This window comes from Lynx rufus, unplaced genomic scaffold (genome assembly GCF_022079265.1).
Source record: "Lynx rufus isolate CCGP_SWC_20201006 ecotype Redwood Valley unplaced genomic scaffold, mLynRuf1.p SCAF_18, whole genome shotgun sequence".
NCBI classification, from domain to species: Eukaryota; Metazoa; Chordata; class Mammalia; order Carnivora; family Felidae; genus Lynx; species Lynx rufus.
The window spans coordinates 35,445,936-35,472,280 of record NW_025814832.1 but is presented as its reverse complement, the minus strand read 5'-3'; the positions used below and the strand labels follow the sequence as shown (position 1 = coordinate 35,472,280).

Below are 26,345 nucleotides of genomic sequence, written 5' to 3'. Positions count from 1 at the left end.
TTCAAGTTCCCACGCCGGCTCGCGGCCGCCCCCCCCAGAACACGCGTGACAACCAGAGAGGGTGGGGCTGACGGCCACGGCCCTTCTTCGGGGCCTCCTTCCTTCTTTTTCTCCTGGCGCGCGTTCGGGGACCTGTGCGCTTTGGGCAAACCGAGCCGTAGAAGGTGGTGCCTGCGACAGCGGGTGGCGCCATACGTACGTGGAGAGGGTGCAGATGTTCCTCTGCCCAGAGAAGTGCAAGCGCCCGGTGGCAAAGGCCCTGTCCTGGTTCATCATGTCGGACACCTGGGCGGGGAGGTAGTTGGAAGCGGCCATGAACATCTTTCCCATGTAGCCAGTCCAGGTGGAGGGCTCCTCGGGTCGGCTGCGGGGACAAGGCACAGGAGGAGGGAGGTGGGCACCGGGCCAACGCTCGGCACAGCCCCGTGCTGTGAGCGGCGCTCACCGCAGCGGGAAGGAACTGTGCCCTTAGCATAATGTTCTGCCCACCTGGAACGGCTCGGGACATGCTATTCTGGCAATTCTGAAAGGGCATCGAGTGCTCGTTTGTCCTTCGGAAGGACCACTGTGAAGCTGTTAAGAGCTTCCCCATGCGACCGCTTCCCTACGTTAAAAAAGTTGCAGGTGATGGTTTGTCTGGTCTCCGGACTCCTGAAAAGGGGGCCAGGCGAGGGCACGAGATGAGATCGCCGTGTGGACTCACAAAACTAAGCTCCAGCCTGGCTCGGGCCCACGGAAAGACGCCGTGATCTCAGCGGCAGGGCCTCCCCGGCCAGACTGAGTGGGAAGCAAACCTCCGGGCAGGAGGCCCCGGGCGCTGTGTGATTACAGCCCTGAAGCCACCCTGGTCCCCGGTGAGCCGCGGCCGTAGGGAGAACTCGAGGGGACCCGGTGCACCCCCTGCAGTCCTCCAACGTCATCCCAGTGCAGCCGCCAGAGGGAGGGGGCGGGCACTGGTCGCCGGGAGGTGACAATGGGTGGGGGCACACAGCCGCCTCCGTGCTCGGCGCACCGGGCAGCGCCTCAGGGACCGGGCTGGCCGCGTGCTCCTGGGAGCACCTGCCGAGAGGCCCCTTGTCTACAGGCCCGGAGCTTGGTGGGGAGCGCGGGCTGGAGGTCAGAAGCACAGGGGTTTATTTCTCACTCTGTTACCACCCGGCTGGGGACAGTCACAGGCACTGAAAGTGGGCGCGATGGCAGTGGTTCGTCTGTTACTGTTTCGATAGCTGCTGCCGAATACTTATTGGTGCCCGTTGTGTGCCAGGCGCTACACCACACGCTTCAGGCCGAACGCTCGCAACAAGCCCGAGACGCACCGCTGAGTATTTTGTACGAAAGCACAGAAAGCGGAAATCACCTGCCGGGGTCTCGGAGCGCGTGAAGGGGCAGAGGCGGGGTGTGACCTCAGGAGGGCGGCCCCGGGGTCTGCGCTCCCGTGCGTTCCACCACCGAGGTTCTCCCGGCAGACACTCACCACCTCCGTGAGGACAAGTAAAGCCGAGCGCGTGGCACTCATAAGGAGTCGCTCGTGCGGACAGCGGTGGCACAGGCGAGTCAGGGCCTGGCTCCTCCAGCCTGACAAGTGTTGTACGTCTGGCAGTTACTCACCTGTTGGTGAGGTGCTCCAGCTTGAAGATGTGCACGGTCTCGGTGTTGCTTGAGGCGCAGAGGAACTGCGAGTCCATACTAAAAACTAGGGAGCTGATTGTCACGTACCTGGGAACACAGCGACGTACAGACAGACTACTGAGCCGGGAGCGTGAGGGTGATCGCTTTATAGCTCAAAAACCAGCTTGGTAAGAGAACCGAATGTGCCCCGGAGAGTCTGGGTGTTCTAAGGTCTCCTTGACATTGCATCACGCACACTTAGAAATCAGCGTTGGGAGGACTGGTAAAGGGTCCCTGTCTCGGGAAGAAACAAGGCACTGCCCCTTTCTGGCATCTCGTTAGTTTTCCGGCTGTTCGGGCACCGATCGGGCTGCAAACGCTGCAGCCGATAGGATCCCGGCCCATTCACTTTACAAGCTGCTTTTGGATGGTGATTTGCTCGCCCTCTCATTTCTCCTTTGCAAGCTGCCCTCGCACACCCGGGAACAGGGCTCTGACGGCTGAAATCCTGTGTGAAAGCGGCAGCCGAGGGGGCGCCTGGGTGGCTCCGTCGATTAAGCGTCTGACTCTTGATTTCGGCTCAGCTCATGATCTCAGGGATCACAGGGTGGAGCCCTGTGTCGGGCCCTGTGCTGAGAGCGTGGAGCCTGCTTGGGATTCTCTCTCTCCCTCTTTCTCTGCCCCTCCCACATCTCAGAATAAACAAGCAAACAAACAAACAAATGAGCAAACCCAGCAGCCATGCTGTCGGGTGCACGAAGCACCCAGCACGGCATCGAAGGCAGTTACCCGAGGAAGTACAGTTATATCTCCTCCGGGGGAGAGGGGGGCACAGAGCCACCCTCCGCACTTGCCCCGGCGGGCCGCCAGCCCTGCGCTGCGGGCGGGACTCCGGTGGGTCCCGTAACACGGGCTTCACGGTGAACACAGACCTTTTCATTCCTCTCCGAAACTCGTAGAGCTTTCGCCCGTCGGGTACAGAGAACACCCGGATGACGGTGCCCTGAGAAAGCAAGCAGGTGGACATTTCGTACCATTGATGGCCTCGGACAGAGACGTCCCTTCAGAGGGGAGCTTGTTTTATTGGTGTGGAACACCTGTCTCTAAGGGGGAGGCACAAAGAGTTGATCATAGGGGGGTTTTGTTTGTACGTTGCCAGAGAAGCAATTCTTGGCACGTTTGGGTCCCTTTTCCCTCCCCACCCTGCACCCCAAGGCTCTGTGTGTTTGCTCGAAATGCTCGGACTTCCTAGGACATTGCCTGTACCTGTCAAAAACAACTTGTGCTTCGTGGCATTTGAAATTCAACTTGATCACCTTCCCTGACCATTCCAGTCAGAAGAGATCAATTTCTTCTGAACAGCACAACATTTTGCTGACACTGCTTATGAAATGCGGAATCTGTCTGCATCTAGGGATAACGCGCACACACGTTTCTCAATAAGATCACCAGTTTCTGTGCCACATATCTCGTATCCTGCCTAGCACAGGTCTTTGGTCTGTTGAATTAATAAACGTATCAGTCTACGCAGCGTGCGTGGGTCAGAGACTCCCCTCGGATATGGATTCCGAGTGGGTCCAGAGACCAGTCAGTCCTTGTCCCCAGTGTCCTCTCTTCAGGTCTTTGGCCCTGAGGGAGCCATCCAGTGGAACCCTGACCTGAGAGCCCCCTGAACACGAGGTGCGGGGAGTGAACTCACTTTTTCAGATGCGCTCGCTAGTTTGGAGCCCGAGGCATTGAAGGTGATGGCGGCCAGCGTCCCCTCGTGGGCAGCAATCGTGCAGACCGTTTTCTATTGGTAACAAGGGAAAATGGATATCGGTGCTGGGGAAGATCCCTCTCCTCTCTCTTTTCTTCCCAAACACCCTCCCTCATTTGCTGGGCGCCCTGTCTCTCCCTTCCCACCGGCCATTTCCAGAGAAGCCGTTCATCCTTTCCGAGTGTATCTAGATTCTGCCTCCAGAGCCCTTCCGTCGCTACCCCTTGTCCCGCCCTCGGGATGACGGACAGCCAGCCGCATGCCCCACGCGGGCGATGCGGCCGTGGCTGTCCTCGCACGCAGCAGTGGGTGACTTCCCGCAGCCATCGTGCCCTGCTCCGTGAAGCCTCGGAGAGCAGGGGACAGGGCATGTGAAACATCTGCACGCTGTCACCGGCTGTGACATGGCACAGCGGGACACCTTCAGTCTGACAGTGGGCCGCCAGCTGGCGAGCAGTTTCCGCCACACCGTGGATGTCTCACCGGGCCAGGCGTGCTGCCTCACGGTCACACTGACTGATGGCAGCGAGGGCGATGTTACTGCCTTGTCCTCCACACCTCACCTCCGTGGCCAGGACAGACCCCCCCCCCCCCCGCCCCACCCAGGATGGCTTCTCCCTCCACACCTCGCCCCTGCCAGCTCACCAGGGAGTGTCCGTCGTAAAGCACAATCTCGCCCGTGGTCAGGCTTCCAGGATAGGCCACGTAAGAATTGGAATGGTTGATAGAGAGGGCACAGAGACCTGCAAAGAATGAACCGCGGATGAAACCCGGCCTGGAAAGGGCATCTGAAAACCGCGCGACTCCAGTGCCACCTACTGGCGAGGGGAGGAATAGCCTAGGCGATGTTGACTTTTGAGTTGGTTCTTCTAAACCTTCTAATTTACGCCCTTGAAGTTCGCAGGGGAAGACCTCATGACCTCACGACCAGCCGTGTCTTCTCCCCAGAGGAGCAATACGAACTCAGAATACTGAAAATGCTCTTCTTGCCATTTTACTCCCCCGGGCTCTGAAACCACATCCACTTCTCTTGCGTTACCCGCCAAGGCTGTAAGAGAAGTTACTCTTCACGGAAATAAATCTTCCTGCTATGAAAAGGCAGCATGTCGTAGCCTTCCTGCAGGCGATTACCTGCAGCTGGCCAGTCATGTCAAGATGGAGAACAGGAGGCGGAGGGTGGGGGGAAGGACCCATTTAGAAACTGCCCCCTATCTAAGCCAAACGTCCTGCCTTGAGAAGAGAGATGGGGGCCCCCAGAGGTGGAAGCTCATCTGAGGGAGGAGGGCCTTTCTTTTAAATGTTTATTTTGAGGGGCGCCTGGGTGGCGCAGTCGGTTAAGCGTCCGACTTCAGCCAGGTCACGATCTCGCGGTCCATGAGTTCGAGCCCCGCGTCGGGCTCTGGGCTGATGGCTCAGAGCCTGGAGCCTGTTTCTGATTCTGTGTCTCCCTCTCTCTCTGCCCCTCCCCCGTTCATGCTCTGTCTCTCTCTGTCCCAAAAATAAATAAACATTGAAAAAAAATTTTTAAATGTTTATTTTGAGAGAAAGAGAGAGAGGGCAAGAGTGCGAGTGGGGGAGGGGCAAAGAGAGAGGGAGAGAGAGAATTCCAAGCAGGCTCGGCCTTGTCCGTGGGGAGCCTAAGTTGGGGCTCGACCCGACGAACCACAAGACCATGACCTGAGCTGAAATCAAGAGCCAGACACCCAACCGGCTGACCGAGTCACCCAAGTGCCCTGAAAGAGGACATTTTGGATTGAAGATGCCCTGACAATATTCTGGAAGGGTAAACAGCCAATGACACCATTGAGCCGACCTAAGTTATTTTTGTTTATAAGGAGACTCAAGGCGGGGGGGTAAATCCGAAAAGCGTTTAAGTAAATGATTTTCACAACAATGGTCTGGATTAATAGTAGAAGTGTACGTTGACAGAAGTGAATTCAAAGAATTGTTAGAACCAAAAGCATTAGCAGCATAAGATCTTCGCGATTAGGCAAGAGAGACATCTTTTTAAATAAAAACTGCAACTGACATCTTTGTGACAAGTCGGCATATTAAATGGGTTTATTACATACTAAAAACTTTAGGCTAAAACGTACCTAACCTAATCTGCTGGGGGGAAAAGCAGAGGGAAAAAAAAAATCTATCATTGAGAAGCGAAACCCAGGTCCTCCCTCCTGCTCTCTGGCTTTGTTGAGGGCATAGCCAGGGCTGTGCCCTTAGCCCTCGACATACAGAACCGTGGGAGGAAAGTGACGGGGCCCAGAGCCCTTACCTGTGTGCCCCGGCACCCTGCAACCCCTGCCTGTACACAATCACTCTCAGCCCCACCCTTAGGAAGGGACTCTCATGTCTCCCCAGTTCTGCCCGGGCGACAATGCCCCATCTCCTCCGGGCTCTTTGCCACGCAAGTGCAATTCCGAGAGCAGCTGGCAGGCAGAAGGCACTGTGATCTTGTGAAACTTGTGAAAAGGGAGGGAAGCGCATTGGGAGGTTGGGGCGGCCTGCGCAGTGGGTTCCCACAGGGCTGCTCGGCAGAAGAGATGGTTGAGAGACTGGATGTGGCAACAGAGGAAGGGCTTGAGGACCCCACCAAAGAGTTAAGATCTTACAAATGTGGTGGGTACGCGCTGGACGTTTCTGAACACGATGTTTAAAAAAAAAAGCAGTGTTGAGGGGTGGAGGGGGGAGGGGGAAATGGGTGATGGGCACTGAGGAGGGCACTTGTTGGGATGAGCACTGGGTGTTGTATGTAAGCGAAGAATCATGGGAATCTACCCCCAAAACCAAGAGCACACTGTAGACACAGTATGTTAGCCAACTTGACAATAAATTATATATATATATATATATATACGTATATATACATATGTGTGTGTGTATATATATATATATATAAAGGCAGTGTTAATCAAAACCATGATGAGATATCACCTCACACCCACTAGGATGGCTATAATCAAAAAGGCAGATAATTGGAACCCGCCTACGCTGCTGCTGGGAAGGTTAAGATAGGCATGGCTTTGGAAAACAGTCTGGCAGTCCTTAAAAAGGTTAAACATAGGGGCGCCTGGGTGGCGCAGTCGGTTAAGCGAGGTCACGATCTCGCGGTCCGTGAGTTCGAGCCCCGCGTCGGGCTCTGGGCTGATGGCTCAGAGCCTGGAGCCTGTTTCCGATTCTGTGTCTCCCTCTCTCTCTGCCCCTCCCCCGTTCATGCTCTGTCTCTCTCTGTCCCAAAAATAAATAAACGTTGAAAAAAAAATTAAAAAAAAAAAAAAAAAGGTTAAACATAGAGGTAACCTATAAGCCCCCAATTCTACTCCTAGGTATGTACCCAGGAGAAACGAAAACGTACAGCCACATAAAAACCTGCATACAAAGGTTCGTAGCAACATCGTAAGAGTCAAAGAGTGGAAACGGGGGCGCCTGGGTGGCTCAGTCAGTTAAGCATCTGACTCGATTTGGGCTCAGGTCATGATCTCACAGTTGTGAGATGGAGCCCCGTGTGGGGCTCTGTGCTGAGCACAGAGCCTGCTTAAGATTCTCTCCCTCTTCCTCAGCCCCTCCCCTGCTCCTGCTCTCTCTCTCTCTCTCTCTCTCCCCTCAAAAAAAAAAAAAAAAAGGTGGAAACAATGTAAATGTCTATCAGCTCATGAATAGCGGTAAATAGTACCCTTATGATGGAATACTATTAGACAATAGAATGAATACATGCTCTAATATGTAAGTGAAAGCAGGTCACAAAAGACCACATTTTGTATTACGATTCCACTTACGTGTAACAGCCGGAATAGATAAATCTAGACAGACATGAAGTAGATTAGGGTTATCTGGGCTGGGGATCCAGGGGGTGATGGCTTAAAAGGTATGGGGTTTCTTTCTGGGGTGAGGAAAAATGTTCTCAAATTGTGGTAATGGTTATACTAAAAGCTATCGAATGGTGCACCGTTTAAAGTGGGTGGATCACACGGCATGTGAATTAGGGCTCAACCTCGCTGCTAAGAAAAAAAAAAAGCCAGTGTTTTAAGAATATCCGTTTGGCAGGGCTAGGCTGAGGACGGGCAGTCAAGACTCAGGCCTGCCATCTACTGTATGGCCCCGGCTGAGTCATTGGAGGGCTTTGGAGGCCACCTGCTCATGTTTCGCGACCTGAAGGGGCTACAGCGATCTTCCCAGCTTTGACATTCTAAGACGCGAAGTCTTCATTTACTGACACCCTCTCCCTGAAGATATCAAGGCCCATCTTTGTGGCGGGGAGAACGGGAGGTATTTGGGCAGAGAGCTTGGACAGATACTTTCAGTTGCCCTTTCGTGTTTCGGTGTCTTGTTTTTTGTTAATTTAATTGACGTGTAATTGACATAGATGAGGTTATGTTAGTTTTAGATGCACCACATAATGGTCTGTTATTTGTCCTGCATCGTGAAAGGATCACCGTGCTCAGTCTTGTTAACAGCTGCTACTGCACACAGTTACGAAAGTGTTTTTCTCGCAATGACAGCTTTAAAGATCTTTTACCAACTTTCAGCGATGCGGCCACCATGCTGTACGTGACGTCCCCGTGACTTATTTACTTGACAGCTGCGACTTCGTACCTTTTCACCCCTCTGTCCATTTCACCCGCCTCCGTCTCTCACTCCCCATAATGCCCTCACGGCCCATCCATTTTGTCCCAAATGGCAACAGTTCTTTTTAAATGCCTGAATAACATTCCATTGCGCACATATATATATGCATATATGCATATATATATAGGTATGTATATATGCATATATGCATATATATATAGGTATGTATATATACATATATATGTGCAAATATTCTCTCTCTCTGTCACACACACACACACACACACACACACACATTTTCTCTATCCATTCACCCAGTGGACATGGTTGTTTCCACATCTTGGCTATTGTAAATAATGCTGCAATGAACACGGGTCTATAGGTGATCTTTTTTGGGTTAATGTTTTTTCTTTCTTTTCCTTTCTTTCTTTCTTTCTTTCTTCTTTCTTTTTTTTTTTCACATAAATATCCAGAAGTGGAATTTCTGGGTCATAAGGTAGTTCTATTTTCAATTTTTTGAGGAGCCTCTGTACTACTTTCCGTGGTGGCTGCACCAGTTTGCATTCCCCCCAACGGTGCACGAGGGTTCTCTTTTCTCCACACCCTGCCAGCACTTTGTATCTCTGTCTTTTTGATAAAAGCCATTCTGACAGTGTGAAGTGAACTTCAGAGTTTTTTGTTGTTGTTGTTATTAAAATGCAAACATGGGGCGCCTGGGTGGCGCAGTCGGTTAAGCGTCCGACTTCAGCCAGGTCACGATCTCGCGGTCCGTGAGTTCGAGGCCCGCGTCAGGCTCTGGGCTGACAGCCTGTTTCCGATTCTGTGTCTCCCTCTCTCTCTGCCCCTCCCCCGTTCATGCTCTGTCTCTCTCTGTCCCCAAAAAAATAAATAAATAAACGTTGAAAAAAAAAATTTTTAAATGCAAACATCCCAGAAAGGAGGAAAGGCTTCAACTTCTTCAGCCGACACCGAACTTTCTGTACTGTCTAATAGAGAGTGGAGTGACCCTAGATTCTAACAGGGAAAGGATGATGCCAGGGACGGGCATACTCTGACACATAACCACTCATCTGAGAGCTTCGCCTCCGGGCTCACATCTCTGGGCTCACTTCAATTTAGCCAAGGGACCCTGCACACCAACCTTTGTGGACTTAATGAAGGTCCCCAGAAATGCTTACTGTGAGTTCCTTCAGTTTCCTATGGTCCAGTTCTCAGCCAAATCCAATCAGCTATAAGAATGCATTTTTATTTCTTCTGAAGCCCCCCAGGGAGAGCATTAAGAGTTTCCTTCAGGCTTAGGGCGCCTGGGTGGCGCAGTCGGTTAAGCGTCCGACTTCAGCCAGGTCACGATCTCGCGGTCCGTGAGTTCGAGCCCCGCGTCGGGCTCTGGGCTGATGGCTCAGAGCTTGGAGCCTGTTTCCGATTCTGTGTCTCCCTCTCTCTCTGCCCCTCCCCTGTTCATGCTCTGTCTCTCTCTGTCAAAAATAAATAAAAACGTTAAAAAAAATTAAAAAAAAAAAAAAAAGAGTTTCCTTCAGGCTTAGATATTACCTTCCTACCCGTCTTCTGTTTCCATCACAGATGTCACATAAAGCCCTCTTGAGGAAGGAAATAAGCTTTGTCTCTGATAACATTTTATAACAGAAAAGTCATAGTGTAAAAATATTTGCAAAGTCCAGAAAATAGAAAGCGAGAAAAAAAAAATCACTCATTATTCTAAAACTCAGAGGCTTTGCACTATTCTCCATATTTGAGCATATTTTCTCTTAGTCTTTTTTCTATATAGGAATTAGGTGTTGGTGTGGCTTTTGGATTTATTTTAGAATGGATACACATTCTCATAAATCACTGGCAGCTGTAACTTCCCTGAAATTGTTGGGCTGTGATTCTTCCGCGGCTGGAAAAGAAGTGCCTGTTATCAGTGCAAGGACCAACAGGGTCCTCGGCTGGAATTGGAAGGAAGTCCTAGGATTCTAAATCATCCTCACCTGGGTATTTATAGTGCAAGTTAACAGTGATTTATACAGTGCGGTTCCCTCTGGGTTGATGACTGTCTCAGCATATGTTTTCCAGTTCTCAAAAATAGAAAGAAATCTCTGTGTTTGCAAATGTTCTGGGTGACTGCAAACGGAGAGCCATCTACCCCATCCGTATTACCCTTCTCAGAAAGCGCACTCGCTGGGGTATAAACCGCTGCTTTGTTCTGTTACACGCACTGCTGTGTGGTCTAGACTGCTCCCTCAGTACTCGTGGAAGGTCGTTAAGATCTGCAGTTGGCAGGATCTGAATGGAGATCTCCACCCTCACTGCTCAGCACACAGGCTGCTGTGCTAGCAGGAAATTAACTCTGAGCCCCGACTGGCCAAACTCTTTAAAGGAAACAGCCTGCAATCGTTGACACAACAGGAATGGCCACAACACGAACACAGACAAAAGGAAGGAAATTCACAGCTGCACTGGATACTGAGTAGAAGCAAGGGTAGAGTTCTGTGTATGTCACTTATTTGGCATTCACTAGTTTTCAATACACTCAGAATCCGTGTGCTCCGGCCAATTGGACGGGGGGACTCTGTCTCCTTTGTGTACCCAATAAGGAGTTATCAAACCAAGAGCCGGAGTTCCTGTCTTATATTTTCATTTAGAAAATAAATAAATGAGGGAATGAGAAGCAAGGAGACTCCCGGCCACTGAATACTTTATATTCCTGGGTTGGACAGCTCAGAGTCTGCTGACTGTTCTTGAGCAAGAAACCGGGCACGTCACTGCGAGTGCCACTTTGACCGTGTCAGGCTGCCCTCCGGGCAGGGGCTGGGCTAGTGAGTGAGCCCGCCTGACCCGGAGAGCCCTCCGTGCCTTTGCTCTCGCTCACTCCCTGCCCTCAGTTAATCCTCCCCAGAATGACTCTGCGGAGTAAACTGTTATCATCCCCGTTTTACTGGAGCACAAAGGGGGCTCGGTGGAAGTTGAGATGCTAATTATAAATTTCAGCATTTGAACCAGTCTTGGGCTATCTCTCCAAAGAACATCAAAAGTGTCATAAGACATATTTTGGTCTTTCGACCCACCCGTGCGTGGTCTGTCAGAAGGAAATGCTAACTGTGCCCTTGAATCCATTCATGACGTTTATCTGGGACAGAAGAAACACCTCCCACTGTTTCTAACTTTTCTCGAGATAAAATTATTCCTTTACAAATAACACCCGTTCTCTCTAACAGAAAACACAAAAGGCCCACCCTTTCCAACCTTCTTTCCTCCCCGTTGAAACTGCAAAAAGTGAGGCAACCAAGGGCTTTTCTGAGCTAAGGAAAACAGCTACATTTGCTAAACATTAAGAGTAGGTCGGGAGAAAGTGCTTTTCCTGGGAGGAGTGGGGCCAGTCCTGCAGGCAGGCCGAGCGTGTCCCCGCAGAAGCACGTGAAACTGACCGCTGCTAACACACAGGCCCCTCCACTGGCGAGGGTGCTGGCTGTGCGGCCTTTCCAGAGAAATGGAGAGCCCAGGCCGCCTGGGTGGTCTCTGCCCCCAATCTGTCAAGGTCAAGTTCAGGTCCACCCCACCCCCACCCCTGCCATGCATTCTGCTCAGATTCCACAGCACCTCCCCTGCCCTATGGGAAGAGCACATCCTCCTTTGAACTGTCCGCACCGCAGGGTCCCGCGCTGGGTCCTCGCCCCGCAAGGTGCCGGAGCCCCTGTCTTGGGCTGTGTCACCCAGCACACGGTCTCCAGGGGCCGGTGGGCTAGATCTGGGGTCCCTGTTGGGTGTGTGCATCTGTGCCTGGCGGCACCTACTGTGGCAGCAGGTGCACGGTGCCTCTGCAACACGTACGTTTTCCAGAGCAGCTCAGCCTCACGTTCCTAGAACAAAACACTGATGGCCTGTAGCTCCTTCACTTAAAGTCATCATCTCACAGAAATTTAGAGCGGCCAAAATGGCTTTGATCACTTATTTATTTAAAAAAAATTTTTTTTTCTGGGGCGCCTGGGGGGCTCAGTCGGTTGAGCGTCCAGCTTCAGCTCAGGTCACGATCTCACGGTGTGTGGGTTCAAGGCCTGCGTCGGGCTCTGTGCTGACAGCTCAGAAGCCTGGAGCCTGCTTCCGATCCTGTGTCTCCCTCGCTCTCTGCCCCTCCCCGACTCTCACTTTGTCTCACTCTGTCTCTCAAAAATCAATAAATGTAAAAAAAAAAAAGTAAATCAATAAAAAATTAAAAAAAAATTTTAATGCTTATTCAGTTTTGAGAGACAGAACAGAGTGTGAGTGGGGGGGGGGCGCGGGGGGGGAGAGGGAGACAGAATCCAAACCAGGCTCCAGGCTCCAGGCTCCGTCTGAGCTGTCATCACAAAGCCCGACGCGGGGCTCGAACTCATGTGCTGCGAGATCACGACCTGAGCCGAAGTCGGACGCTCAACCGACTGAGCCACCCAGGCGCCCCTGATCATTTATTTTTTTTAAGGTTCATTTTTATGTATTTTGAGAGATAGAGAGCAAGTGGGGGAGGGGCAGAGAGAAAGGGAGACAGAATTCCCAAGGGGGCTCTGTGCTGACAGCACAGAGCCCGATGTGGGGCTTGATCTCATGAACCCTGAAATCATGACCTGAGCCAGTCAAGAGTCTATGCTCAACCAGCTGCGCCGCCCAGGCGCCCTGCTTTGATCTTCTAAAATCTCTTTTTTCACAGCTGAGAGTTGAAAGCACTGAAGCTGGCCGCAAAGGGCCATCTGTGTAATTGAGAAGGGGGGGCGGAGAGGAGGCATAGGAGATCTTACCGAGTGGCAGCCTGTGGGGGCGTGGCTTTCACAAACACAACCTCTTGTAATTCTCAGCTGATCCTGCGAGATGGGCAGTACTATATCCCATGTTACAGATAAAAACAAACAAACAAACAAACAAACTGAGGCCCAAAGAGCCTAGTGACTTGGGTTGGGCCGTACGGATCTTGAAATTCCCAGAAAGTCAAAGAATTAGGAGACTACTGTAAACTGAAGCAGTCACTTACTGAGAAACTACAATATAGTTTACAAATGTTAACCTGAATCACGGGACGCACAAATTATTCTAGTGTGACGACTCCGACTCCCCGCCCTCCCGCACAACGGACTTCCTTCTCGTTTGCTTTTTTTTTTTTTTAATGTTTATTTATGTTTGAGAGAGAGAGCGCGCGCGCGAGCATGAGTAGGGGAGGGGCAGAGAGAGAGGGAGACAGAGGAGCAGGCTCTGCACTGACAGCACAGAGCCGACTCGGGGCTCGAACTCACAAACCGCGAGATTATTACCTGAGCCCAAGTTGCACGCTTGACAGACGGAGCCACCCGGGTGCCCCTCTTGCTGACTTCTAGCTTGGGGAAGTCATCTGCTCTTTCAATCTACCAAGACCAATCAGTTCCCATTCTTAACACGAGGAACTTACCAAACGGTATTATATCTGAAGAGTTTAGTTCAAAACCAATATCCTAGCGCATCGCCCAAGTAGAGAGATTTCACCGTAACCTCATAAAACGCATTCCTCACGGCCTCTCTCCTACTCGTGCAGACACGCCAAGTCAAGACCTGCTTCTGAGCATTACACCTGCTCTGCCCTGAACAACCACAGAAAATAATTAGGGGTAAACACCTTTTAGCGTCAGATGCATGAAGCCTCCTACCCGTCTGCCTTAAATGCCTTGACACGTTCGCTGAGAGTGGGTCCCAGACGGAAGGGGTTTCTCGCAGGCTGCCGTGGTGCCCACGCCACTGTGCTGGAGGACGTGGGGCCTGATATAGTTGGAATCTGGCCCCACGAATGCAAAGCGCCGAGGTGAGCACCACCAGGACTCAGACCCCACAAATACTGCTTCGGGTTTTCAACTGAGGAGGGAATCCAGCCCGTCCGTGAAAGGAGCCGCCGTTTACGGGATTTGTGGGGGGCCCCTCCCCGATTCCGGGGCTCACCTGATGGGTTGGCAGGAATATCCAGGATGGTCTTCAGGAGCTTCATGTCTTTGATGTTGTGGATGTAGATGGCCTCCTCCAGGCACACCAGCAGCCTCTGTAAGCACACAGACCCATCAGTCCACAGGGCCGGGTCCTCGGAAAGAAGCCGACCAAGCCGAAATCGCTCATCTTTCGTGCGAGCCCTGACTTGATTCCAAGCCGCCTAAAGGAGGCAGAATTTGTTTCTAATGTTTATTTACTTATTGTTTGGCGTGCACGGGAGAGAGAGAGCAGAGGAGGGGCAGAGAGAGACAGAGAATCCCGAGCAGGCTCTGTGCTGACCGGCACAGACGGCGGGGCTCGAACTCACGGACCGTGAGATCGTGACCTGAGCCTGAATCAAAGAGTCGGGCGCTTAACCGACCAAGCCACCCGGGAGCCCCAGTAAGGGAGGTAGGATCTTGAGAATCCATGTGAAGATTATGTTCCCGTCTACACGCGTGCGCGCGCGCACACACACACACACACACGTGCACGTGCACCTGAACAGAAGCATAAAATACAAGATCTTAAAATTTCTCATTTAGAGATTGAGGTTCTTTTCGGGGAGGGGTACTTTTCCCTCTCTTTAGCACAGAGATTCCCGGACACTTCCTGATCAGACTCCCTTTGCCATTTAGGACAATTTGGGGGTAATCTTTTTGGTCCCCGTTCCCACCAAACAGGCTCCCTTTCGGCGCTCATAACGAAGCCTCCCTCTTGTACAGACGTGGGTTTCTTTGCTCCCTCTGTATTGCCGACCGTAGGTATCATACCCTCCGAAGAATCGCCAGCTCTACCTTCGTTCGACTCAAGTCTCCTCCAGACCCACTTCTGCATACTCTCTCCAGCCCTCGTAAAGGGAATTGGAAAGCCCTTCCGCCCTTGTGTGTACCTCCTGTCCCAGGTGCCCCCCCCGCCCCGTGCCCGGCTCCTTCCGCTGGGCCCCCCTTTCCAGTGCAGGGAGACCCTTCTCTTTTCAAATGAGGCTTTCCAGGCGTAGGGTTTCCTCCCGATGGCCACGCTCTCGACCGAGTGGAAACAGGCCACGGGGTGGACGTTGGGTGCGTAAAGGGACGGAACACATAGCTCAGCACCAGTATAGACGTTGGGTGCTGGTGAGGGGCTGTCGGGAAGGAAGTTTTGGTGGGGTAGCTCTTTCCACACTCTGAGCAGCTGCCCATGACCCCTACACACATCCGACTCGCTTTCCTCTAAGCTAGTGGTTCTCAGGCTCTGAGGAGGCATCCGAGCACCTGAGGGGCAAGGCCTGGCCTATCCCTGGAAATTCTGGTTTGGGAGGTTTCAAACAAGTACCCCGGGTGATTCTGATGCACACCTAAGTCTGAGAACCACTGTTCTCAGGCCAGATCCTTTTATCCTAAAAGACAACACTTGGAGACAAAGGCACCTAAAAATACTACAAAACCCCCCCAATAAACCCTGACAGGCTCTCCTCCAGGGAAAAGCCTGCCCGGTTTTCCCAGTAGGACTTCTCATAGCTCAGAAAAATGGGGACCGTCACCTTTACCGGGCAGAAAAATAAAATGTAAACACCTTCCTCGATTTTCATTAAGGCTCTGTGGCCGCACAGAGGTCTGGGTGCCTAGGGGTAAAAAAATAATTCTAACAGGGCCTCAGAATTGTTGGCAGACATTAGCGTTTCTCTGTGAAATATACATTCCCTGATTCACTCTATCACTTCGCCTTTTGCCAGCACTTACTCTGGCTTGGACTACAGTACTCTATGCGCATGTTCTTAGGTTTCCGATATCCTCCTGTATCCCCACACCCAGGGCCCAGGATAGCGGGTCCGCGACATATGCCTCTACATCCGGTTCATCCCACCCGTCCACATCTTTCCCACCAACTCTCACGGCACCAGGTGCTCTGTGGTCCACTTGGCCAACTTCAGGTGACCCCTGCCAGCCACAGATAAGAATTAAATGGGAGGGAAACAGAGAGATAACAGCGAGGCGGAAAAAGGAGGCACCATATCCCAAGTTCATGTGCCCGCATGCTTCTGGGGTGAACGTGGCCGTAGAAACCGCTTTCTTTAGCAACCAGTGTTCAGTCCCAGGAGAACCCTGGGTGGGACTTCAGTCCTGCTCCTTCCTGGTCACTTTCGCTCTCATCGACTCTTTCAGGTTTTAGAAGTAACAGTTCCTTTTAGTGATTACAAAAATATTTCTAGGGGCGCCTGGGTGGATTAGTCAGTTGAGCGTCTGACCAGCTTGGGTCACGATCTCACAGTTGGTGAGTTCGAGCCCCCATCGGGGTCACTGCTGTCAGCGCTCAGCGCGCTTCAGATCCTCTGTCCCCCTCCCTCTGCCCCTCCCCAGCTTGCGCTCTCCCCAACATAAATAAATATTAAAAAACATATATTTATAGTGTCTGCCCTTGAGCACCACAGATTTAGATGCAGCCTCAGAGGCTCCAATCCAGGGAATCTTCATCTGGATAACCAGGGCCTCTCGGAACAGATGGTCCAAGCACTGTCACAGTTTACAGATGGAAATATATCGGGGGTGTCGTCTTTATTCCACAAGACACATTTCCTCAATTAAGGACAAGGGGAATAACACCAACCGACAATGGAAAATACCACAATTACTAAATATTCTTCCTCTCTATATATTTAGAAGAAAATAGGGATTTTCTCTCCCCGTAACTCCCTCCACAAAAAAGGATGGTTTCTTGTTGTTTTTAAAAAAGGAACTGCACCGCCCGAAGACCTGATGGAAGGAGGGCCACGGCGGGCAGGATGTGCGACTCTCACCCTGTTCGTTTCCTGCAGGGGGCGGCAGAGCCTGGGCATCACAAAACCATGGCCCCGCGGGGCACGGGGTGGGGGTGGGGGGGTGCTGCAGCAGGTGTCCAACCCAAAAGTTGCTAAGGCCCAAGCCTGTTCGTTTTAAGAAAAGCAAAGCCCAAACATGTTCCGCCAGACCTGTTTCAAACCATCTTCTTAGGAGAAGAAAGGCTAAAGAAGAGAGAGGTGTAAGCAGGTTCCAGTGAACTTGGCCATTGGTGGCAGAGTGATGCTAGGTTCACTGGCATTCCAAAGAAGCTGAGGGAGGAGGCCCTCACTAGCCATGGGCATTATACTGAGGACAGGGTGGCATCGAAAGGCTAGCAGACTCGGACGCTTGAGTAATCCTTCGTCTCATTTGCTGATGACAATGTCAGGGCGCAAGTAAGAGAGAAATCATAGAAATAAATACCGTACGTACTATGGGAGGGTTGTGATCTCTATAGGACTTTTGCTTAAGCAACCTTAAAAAGACAATCAGGGGCCAAAAAAGGAGATTTAATTTTCATCTACTGGCTATTACTGTATTCAATGTGCTACCAATTCCAGAGAGAGCCCCTGGGCCAAGAACTGGGCTAAAAGCCTTCAAGTCGAAAACTCTCCAACTGCCTTTCCCTCCCTGGCCAAGAGCCCGCGCTCAAAGAAATAATCTCTTCCTTCTCATAAACGGAAGAAAGCACTTTGTTTTCATCTGTTAAAAAAAAATTATTAGCGGGGCGCCTGGGTGGCGCAGTCGGTTAAGCGTCCGACTTCAGCCAGGTCACGATCTCGCGGTCCGTGAGTTCGAGCCCCGCGTCAGGCTCTGGGCTGATGGCTCAGAGCCTGGAGCCTCTTTCCGATTCTGTGTCTCCCTCTCTGTCTGCCCCTCCCCCGTTCATGCTCTGTCTCTCTCTGTCCCAAAAATAAATAAAAAAAAAAAAACAAAAACAAACAAAAAAAAAGTTGAAAAAAAAAATTATTAGCTTTTAATAGTTTAGGTAAAAGGAAGAAAACCATGTTCTTGCTGAATGCAATGGCCTCCACCATCCTGGGGATATTGAATTGGGTAGAAAGATCTGCACGGTCACATAAAGAATCTATCTGTTTATTTATTTAATTAATAGGCACTCGGGAAACAGGTATTTGTTGAGCAATTTTTTTCTACCAGGCACTGTCTTTTCTACAAGGTCTATAGAAGTGAACAAAATGGATACAGTCCTGTCCCTTATAGGATTTAAAAATCTAATAATTTTTTTAATAAAGTTTATTTATTTTGAGAGAGAAAGAGAGAGAGAGATCGTCAACAGGGGAGGGGCAGAGGAGAGAGAGGGAGAGAGAGACAAATCCCAAACAGGCTCTGTATTGTCAGCTCCACGAACTGTGAGATCATGACCCGAGCCGGAACCAAGAATCGGACACATAACCGACTGAGCCACTCAGGCGCCCATAAAATCTAATAACTTAAGAGAAACTCTGCTAATACCCCCATATACTTATTTAACAAGAACTTCGATTTTTAAAGAGAATGTATGGTAGATCTGAGATAAGAATAACCCTTCCTTTGACAAAGAAAAAACTACAAGGATGATCTGTAAGGGTGAGCTGGGAGAAACAAAGGTGGGACGCGAGGCTGGGCACCTGGCCTGCTGGGAAAACCCAAGGAGAGACAAAGAGAAGGGTCAGTTTTCCAACTGCCTTCAGAGCTAGCCCGGGGGGGCCACACTCATCCTCAGGGGTTTCATTCTGAGAGGCATTACTGCCGGTCTGCAACAGATGCCACCATCCAGGGCCGTCCAGGGCCCAACCAAACCAGGGAGAGATGTTCTTCCGGGTTCAGTGCCCCTGCACTAGCTCACGGGACAGCGTCAGAGCCGGACTTCCACCCAGCCCGCGTCCAGCGGAAGGGGGTTCGCTCTGCCAGTGGCCAACGTTGGAGAAAGAACACGAGGCAGAAGGACCAGGGAGGACACATCCCTGAAACAGGTGCCTGGAGTGGGCTCGAGATGGCCCCATAATACTAGGCCTGAGTATTAAAATCCCTTTGGGCATCTGATGTTTGTTTTTAGAAACACTCATCTGTAAAGATACTCATCTTCTCCTTTGGTGCCAATTAGCAGAAGCCTCGCAACCCCGGGCGGTTCCCCCCACTCACCTGCCGGTTCAGCCTTATGGACAAGATGTTGCTGGAATAGTTGTAATTACAGATCTCCGTGCCTTTCTTGAAGTGATAGACGTTCATCTGCCGCGGCTTTGTGTGACTGACCACCACGACCAGGCTGCTGGAGAAGAGGCGCTCCACGATGTAGACATCCGGGATTTCGTCTGGGAGGGAAAGGAGGCTGAGGTGACACAGATTTCGGCCTCCGGGCACCGAGCCCAGCTCACACCAGTCAGCCAGAGGCCTCTACGTCTCTCGCGTAGATTAGCACACATTCGCAGTGACTGGTTTTTTCCCCTACAGTGAAGCTTTGCCTGTTTCCCAAGGGAGTGATTCTGCAGCCCTTTCCAAGACCCGAAGAAAACGTTAGTGACCAGAAGGCAGAGTCAGGTCTTCCAGAGATTTCCCCGGGTGCCTTCCGTGGGGCAGAATCGTCTCTAGGGCACCACTGTGTACTCTGGAAATTATATTGGGAGGTGTGGACAGTCTCGGCCCACCCTTTCTCCACGAGAGGTTTCCAAGGGTTGACTACTCTGGGGAATCCCTGCTTCCGGAATTCTGGTCTTTGTGGCCAGCAGGTGCCATGGGGACAGCCATGGTGGGGTGGGGGCAGTAACAGAATTACATCTGTGCCCCTCCCTGTCTTGCTCCCCTCCCTGGTCCTGTCTGGAATCCCTTTCCTGTTGAAGACAATCTGCGTGATGACCAGGGAAGGGCGTCTGTGCTCAGGAAGAAGGTCAGTCAGTAAGCCTCCTGAGCTCCCACAGGTAGAGACCTCAGTGTTTTTCTGAGAACATTCTTTCTCGGATGCGTGCCTTCCTTGTGCTTAGGCAGGACCCATAGGGAATAACATAGGACAGATACAGAGCAAAGTATTCATGAAAACGGCATAATAAAAATAACATCTTACAAATACATTAGCGACCCAATGTGTTCATTTACCAAACCACTTTCTTTCCAGGAAATCCAAAGACTGCATATTCTTCTCCATTATGATGACACAAATTATTACTTACCCTGAGATATTAAGAGAACTAATTTTTGTTGTAATAATCACTAAGAGTACTCCAACATCTTCAATATGATCTATGCAAATGGGATAGCACTGCTTGGTTAAAACAAAGAAAACACTTCCATGACCGAATGAATGTTACCAACATTCTACAGTGCCAGTATGACAGAAAAAAAAAAAAAAAAAAAAAAAAAAAGACAAACCCATAAGTGACCTTCTGATAGGACAATGATCAAAACTGATGACTGTGCATAAAAGTCTACGAAAAAGTTTAACGACGAGGTTTCAAACAAAGGATTTCTTAATATAAAAAGAAAAGGTTACCTAAGCTATTGCCAAATCTAAGTGCTTACTTGTGGTTTTACTTTTTAAGCCAAGTGGAGGCAATGATTTATATTTAAGTCTGAAAATGACTGACTCCTTCGGTTTGACAGTGACGGGAGAAAAATGCAGACAGCTCAGGAGCACCGCAGATTAAAGTCTAGAGGAAGGATTCGGTGTCCCCGGGATTTCACACACACACTTACTGCTTCCATGGACTTGGTCCAGTTGCTCCACAGAACTCAAAGAAAACAGCTTATAACCGGCTTTGGTTCCAATTGCTAGGGATCTGTGGAAGATAATACCACGTGGGAATGAGGTTCAGAGAGCTGAAACTCATCGAAGGAAAGTCAAACCTCCCAGGGACGGTGCTTTCCCAGGTGGGAAACAGGAAAGACGGAATACATAAGAATACTCATCCTGCACTACTCCCAACACGATCAGGGGTCTTCTGGTTGTCTGAGAGGTACTTTGCCAAGAGGTCAATTTTTTATTTATTTTTGCTTAAAAAATAAACACACGGTCATAGTAGGCACAGTCATTAGTAGGTACAATTTAGTGGATGCTTCCTTTCATCATTTTCCATGAAAACACCGCAGATGCTTTTTACCAGTAGCTCTCATCCTTAGATGTACATTAAATTCACTTGGGAAGTTTTTAAAAAATACTGATGATTGTCTATCGCGGCACCTCCAACACTGAGCTTTTTATTTAATCGGATTCTTTTCTTTTTTTCGTTTCTTCTCTCTTTTCCTTCCTTCCTTCCTTCCTTCCTCCCTCCCTCCCTCCCTCCCTTCCTTCTCTTTGTCTCTCTCTCTTTTTCTTTTTTCAGTTCAAGTACTCTAATGTGCAGCCAGGGTTGAAAACTCTGTTGTATACCACGTTCCACAAAGCTAGTATCACAACCAACCAACAAAACAAAAACTAAACACATCTGGAACGGTATGGGCTAAATAAATCTTGTTTTCTTATTTTTTCACTTTCGACCAATAGATAAAGAAAGACCGTTTCCTTGGCCAGTTTCTTTGGCCACAGGATGAAAGCAGACGAGTCCATTTTGTTCGCAGCTGGGACCCCCATCCAGATCCCTCCCGCTTTGCCCTCAACACCTCAGCGACGAGCAAAATCTCACACGGGGCACACTTAGAAAAAGTGCTCCGACCTGGAGCACCTCCACCCTGGGAAAATGGGATGTCAGAGCCGAAAGAGACCTTAAAATAGTCCTAAGTGGACTAAAAATTAGCCCAGCTTCCTCATTTGAAGCAGGTCTTTGAAAAGGTAAGATCCATTCTGCACAGGGAAGCATATACTAATATAAGCAGTTGACTGGGGCGAGCCTGATGGCCAAGGCTCTTGTTTCATCAGCCTAAAAATAAAAAAGAGGAGGTCATGTGGTTTTCCCTGGAATTGTTTTTTTTCTACCCAAACGTTTGTTGTTCCCCGGGACAAAGGGAGAGGAGGCTGCGGTCAACTTTCAATCAGTGAGGTAGTTGCTTGGGTCCCACAGTCCTCCACCTGCTGGGGGGCTGACCTGAGGGGCGGGACAGGTGCTGGAGCAGCGTCAAGGATGACCAACAGCACCTGGAGAGGCGAGAGGCGCGCCCCCGGCATCTTACAAGTTCACAACACGGCCACGCGCAGCCAAGAGAGTGAAACTGGGCTACTGTCTTATACCGCATACAAGCATGAACTCAAAATGGATTAAAGACTTGAACGGAAAACCCGAAGCCATAAAACTCCTAGGAGAAAACATAGGCAGCAAGCTCCTTGACAGGGGTCTTAGCAATGTTTCTTGGCTCTGACTCCAGAGGCAAGGGAAACAAAAGCAAAAACAAACAGGTAGAACTACGTCAAACTAAAAAGCTTCTGCACAGCAAAGGAAACCATCAACAAAATGAAAAAACCCACTGAATGCGAGAAAATATTTGCAAATTGTATGTCCCTTAAGGGGTTAACATCCAAAATATATACTGTATATGGTATAATATAAAATAAGAAAATACATATTATCTTTGAGTATATGTAAAACAAATATATAGAAGTATATGTAATAAATATGTAAAATATATATACAATAAATATATATAAACTCAATGTATATAAATATACATAAAATAAATACATATAAATATATTTTATGTAAGTAAAATATAAAACAAATATATAAATATATAAAATAAATATGTAAATATATATGAAGTGCATATAAAATATTTTAAATATATTTTTATAAATATATTTTTATTTATAAAAATATATAAATATATAATACAGTAGATAATACTGCATTAACTTTGTAGGTATAAGGAAAATATGTAATTCATGTAACTCAATAACAAAAAAACAACCTGGTTAAAAATGGAAAAGAATCTGAATTGACAGTTTTCTAAAGCAGCCGTGCAGATAACCAACAGATTCATCAAAAGACACTCGGCATCACCGATCATCCGGGAGATGCAAATCCAATTCACAATGAGATACCACCTTACACCTGTAAGAATGGCTGTTATCAAAAAGATAAGAAGTAGCAAGTGTCGGTGAGGATGTGTTGGAAAGGTGATCTTCGTGCACTATGGGTATGAATGCAAACTGGGGCAGCCACGCCAGAAAGCAGCATGAAGATTCCTCAAAAAATTAAAAAGAGAACTACCATATGATCCAGCAATTCCACTTGTGGGTATCTTTCAGAAGAAAAAGTGAAAACACTAACTCGAAAAGATGTACGCGCCCGTATGTTCATTGCCGCGTTATTTACAACAGCCAAGATATGGAAACGACCCAAGTGCCCAGCAGTGGATGAACGGATAAAGAAGACACGGCATGCGTGCCCACGTGCACATGGGCGTGTGCACACGCACACACACTCCACTTCTCAGCCATAAAAAAGAACAAAATCTTGCCATTCGCGACAACATGGATGAGAGCACTGTGCTAAGTGAAATGAGTCAGACAGAGAAAGACAAATATCACATGATTTCACTTATACGTGGAGTCTAAGAAAGACAAAACAAAACAAAACCCAGACTCATAGTTACAGAGAATAGACTGGTGGTTGCCAGATGACAGGGTTTTTTTTGGGGGGGTGGGATATGAAATTGGTGAAGGAGATCAGGAAATACAAACTTCCAGTTATAAAATAAATACATCATGGGGATGAACGTGGAGCACAGGAAATACAATAAGTAATATTGCATTAACTGTGTAGGTTGACAGATGGGTTAGTAGGCTTATTGTGGAGATCATTTCCCAATGTATACAAATGTTGAATCACAATAGGTTGTACACTTGAAACAAATATAATGCTGCATGTGTCAATGGCACCTGCACTTTAAAAACCTCCTTTTTATTCTATGATTCAAAAAACTTTTTTGATATGCTCTGTAGTGATTACTGTCTTTAAACTTTCTTCACATGGACTTTTTCACATAAATATAGACAAGTTTAGCGGCAACTGAGGTTTCTAAAGCTTGTAAGTAAGGGAAAAATGTAATGAGAGTCTTGTGATATTAACCGAAAGATTTGGTAATTTAAAATAATTTTCAGGGATGCCTGGCTGGCTCAGTCGGTAGAGCGTGTGACCCTTGATCTCGGGATCGTGACTGCTAGCCCCACGTTGGGTGTAGAGATTGCTTAAAAATAAAGTCTTTAAAAAATAAAAATAAAAAAAAATTCAAACAGAAGGCCTGCTCCCAGAAGAATTTTATACGTGAAAAAATAGCAGTGTGGTTACTATTGTGTTTTAAATGTTGAGCAATGGCCACAAAGGAGGCTGAATCAAGGAATCCAGACTAAAATCCTATTTTATCCATAAGGGCTTCCTGCAGGAAAAAAAAATAAATAAATTCTCATCACCTCTCACAGGAATAGAGCTTGGGACAAATATGTGCCGCCAGTCAAATGAAACAATGTACCCACAGTGCCTAGCACAGTGCCACGCATCAAGTATGATCAAAGAAGACTCGTAAAGGTTAGTTGCACTACTGGATTCCAAACTCAGCCTGCACTTACAAAGAAAGACACACTGACACTCCTAAATGCATACGTAAGGGGCTTGACTTATTTTAAAATCCAATGTCATATCCTCTGTGGCTCAAAGCAACTGACTCTGACAAAAACTTTTATTTATAGGTGAGACAGAGCTGTCCAGCAAAGCCTTCATCCAAGAAAACAGAACTGACCATAGAGACGAAGGAAATTAACTTTCCAAGTGCCCAACAGCTCTGAAAATAATATTCTTACCCAAGTGCCATAGAAAGCTGGGACTCACCCAGAGTAAAAACTAACCCCACTCAAAAAAAAAAAAATCTGATGAATTTCGAACATTTACTGTGAACTGGCAAACTGACTCCTTTCCTTGTCCTGTGTTCGGTTGGGAAGGAAAACACTCTGGCATTTCAACAGCCATCCTCTCTTGCAAAATGCTTCTTACAAAATGTCAGAATTTTATCTACACCATCATTTCTGTAAACTGCGGGTCTCAACCCATGAGGAGATCTTAAAAACAGCTCATGAGTCACAAACAGCTTTAAAAGAAGGTATCACACTATATAGAAAGAGTAAACACTATTTAATGAATCACCTTTGGGAGACAGTCTATGTATGTGGGTATCAGGGGATGTTGTAACATGCATTTCTTATTGTGGACTGTGGTCAAAAAAGGCTTAAAAGTCACTCATCTAACCAAGCCGTCCAGCTACCCAATTACCCGATTACACATACTTTTTTTTTTTTTTCGAACAAAGGCATATTGTTTGGCATAGGGTGTTTTTAAACAGAAACACAAAGGGAATGGAAGCCAGAGTTACTTATGGTACAGGATGGCCTTAATTACACCAGTGAATGAATGTTCAATATTAGCACAGCCCAGTCACAGGCAGCCAAAGCACAGCCTGAAGCCGATTCCAAACAAGGAACACGACAGAAACTGGTACAGCAGGAAGTGGGAACCTGGAAAAGTAGTCATCCCTGCTTGATGCTCGGGGTGCACATTCCCAAGAGATTATTCCATATGGTCCCCAGGACTGGCGTCTAACAATTCCACGCAAAGAGGTAAGGAAGCAGGCGTTCACTTGTAAAGGACGGACTCTTTGAGAGGTCTGAAATACGGTTCAGCCTCTAACTCTCTGGCCAAAGTCCAAATGTGCACATCGAAGTGAAACATTACAAGTGCACTCAAAAAGCAACAGGGTGGAGCTCGCGCTTCTCAGAGAAGGCAGCCGGGGCCCGGGAAAGGGCTCGGGGACTCGGAGAAGAGGATTCTGCCTCGCCCAGGGGGCTGTGTGAACACAGTGAGAGGGGGTGGAAAGGCGAGATGCCCCGAGCTGGGCTGGGACGAGGGCTGGCCTGGCCGCACGGATAGGCTGCCTCTTTGTCCCAGGCCCTGCCCAGATGCCACGTTGAGATGCTCAAGGACAAATGGGAAAGTTTTTCCTGTACTCTCATCTTCCTGGGCCCCAACAACCTCGCCTGGGGTCAACTTGCAACTTCCCCCTCCTCGCCCATCTCCTTTGTTTTGGCCTCTGCCCCTCCTCCCGAGACCCCCACTCGGGGCACTAGCCTCTGCCCCCACTGGATCCGTAGCCTTCTTCAGCCCCACTGCGCCCGCGAACTCCCTCCCTTCGTGCTCGGCCGGCCGCTCCTGGCCCTCAGCCCACAGCGGGGGTGGGGGCGCTCGAACCCCCGCAGGGGGAGAGGGAGCCCACCCGGACCGTGCGGGCCGGGAGCCGCCCCTGCCGCGCTGCCGCGGCCCTCTGGAGGCGCAGGCCCGCGCCACTCCCGCTACAAGTGGCCGACAGGACAAGACCCCTGCTCGCGACTTCTGCCCCCCAGCTCCCCGCAGGGCAGGCGCCGCGGCTTACGTGCAGTCCTGGTTGAAAGAGAAGCAGCTGAGCGCCGCCTCGACCCCGCCCGGGGGGCCATCCGCGGCCTCGGCCTCCATCGGGGGCTCGGCCCGGGGAAGCCGCAGCTCCGAGCCGGCGACAGCCACCTCAGCAGCCCGCTGGCGCCGGCTCCGCGGGCCGGGTCGCGGCCCCCCCTCCGCTCCTGGCCCCGCCCTGCCCTTCTTCGCTCCGCCCCGTCCCCGCTTCGCTCCGCCCCCACGCCCGGTCCAGATCCTCCCGCGCGTCCGAGCCAAACCCGGCAGCCGAGGGGGTGGGGTCCCCACCCTCGGCCGCCATTGGCT

The 26,345-nt window shown here is 49.6% G+C and overlaps 1 protein-coding gene across 1 annotated transcript in view; it reads right to left on the bottom strand.

Annotated features, from left to right (window-relative positions):
- Positions 1 to 26,152, bottom strand: part of WIPI1 (WD repeat domain, phosphoinositide interacting 1) — a 32,070-nt gene extending 5,918 nt beyond the window's left edge. Inside the window, exons 1-9 of the mRNA XM_047081526.1 lie at positions 26,023 to 26,152; positions 20,371 to 20,453; positions 18,826 to 18,995; positions 13,862 to 13,958; positions 4,013 to 4,110; positions 3,308 to 3,400; positions 2,541 to 2,611; positions 1,609 to 1,716; positions 200 to 364 (exon numbers count right to left, since the gene is read on the bottom strand). Of these exons, the coding sequence (XP_046937482.1) occupies positions 200 to 364; positions 1,609 to 1,716; positions 2,541 to 2,611; positions 3,308 to 3,400; positions 4,013 to 4,110; positions 13,862 to 13,958; positions 18,826 to 18,995; positions 20,371 to 20,453; positions 26,023 to 26,102 (965 nt within the window). The 5' untranslated portion in view covers positions 26,103 to 26,152. The remainder of the gene's footprint in view (positions 1 to 199; positions 365 to 1,608; positions 1,717 to 2,540; positions 2,612 to 3,307; positions 3,401 to 4,012; positions 4,111 to 13,861; positions 13,959 to 18,825; positions 18,996 to 20,370; positions 20,454 to 26,022) is intronic.
- Positions 26,153 to 26,345: the final 193 nt, after the last annotated feature.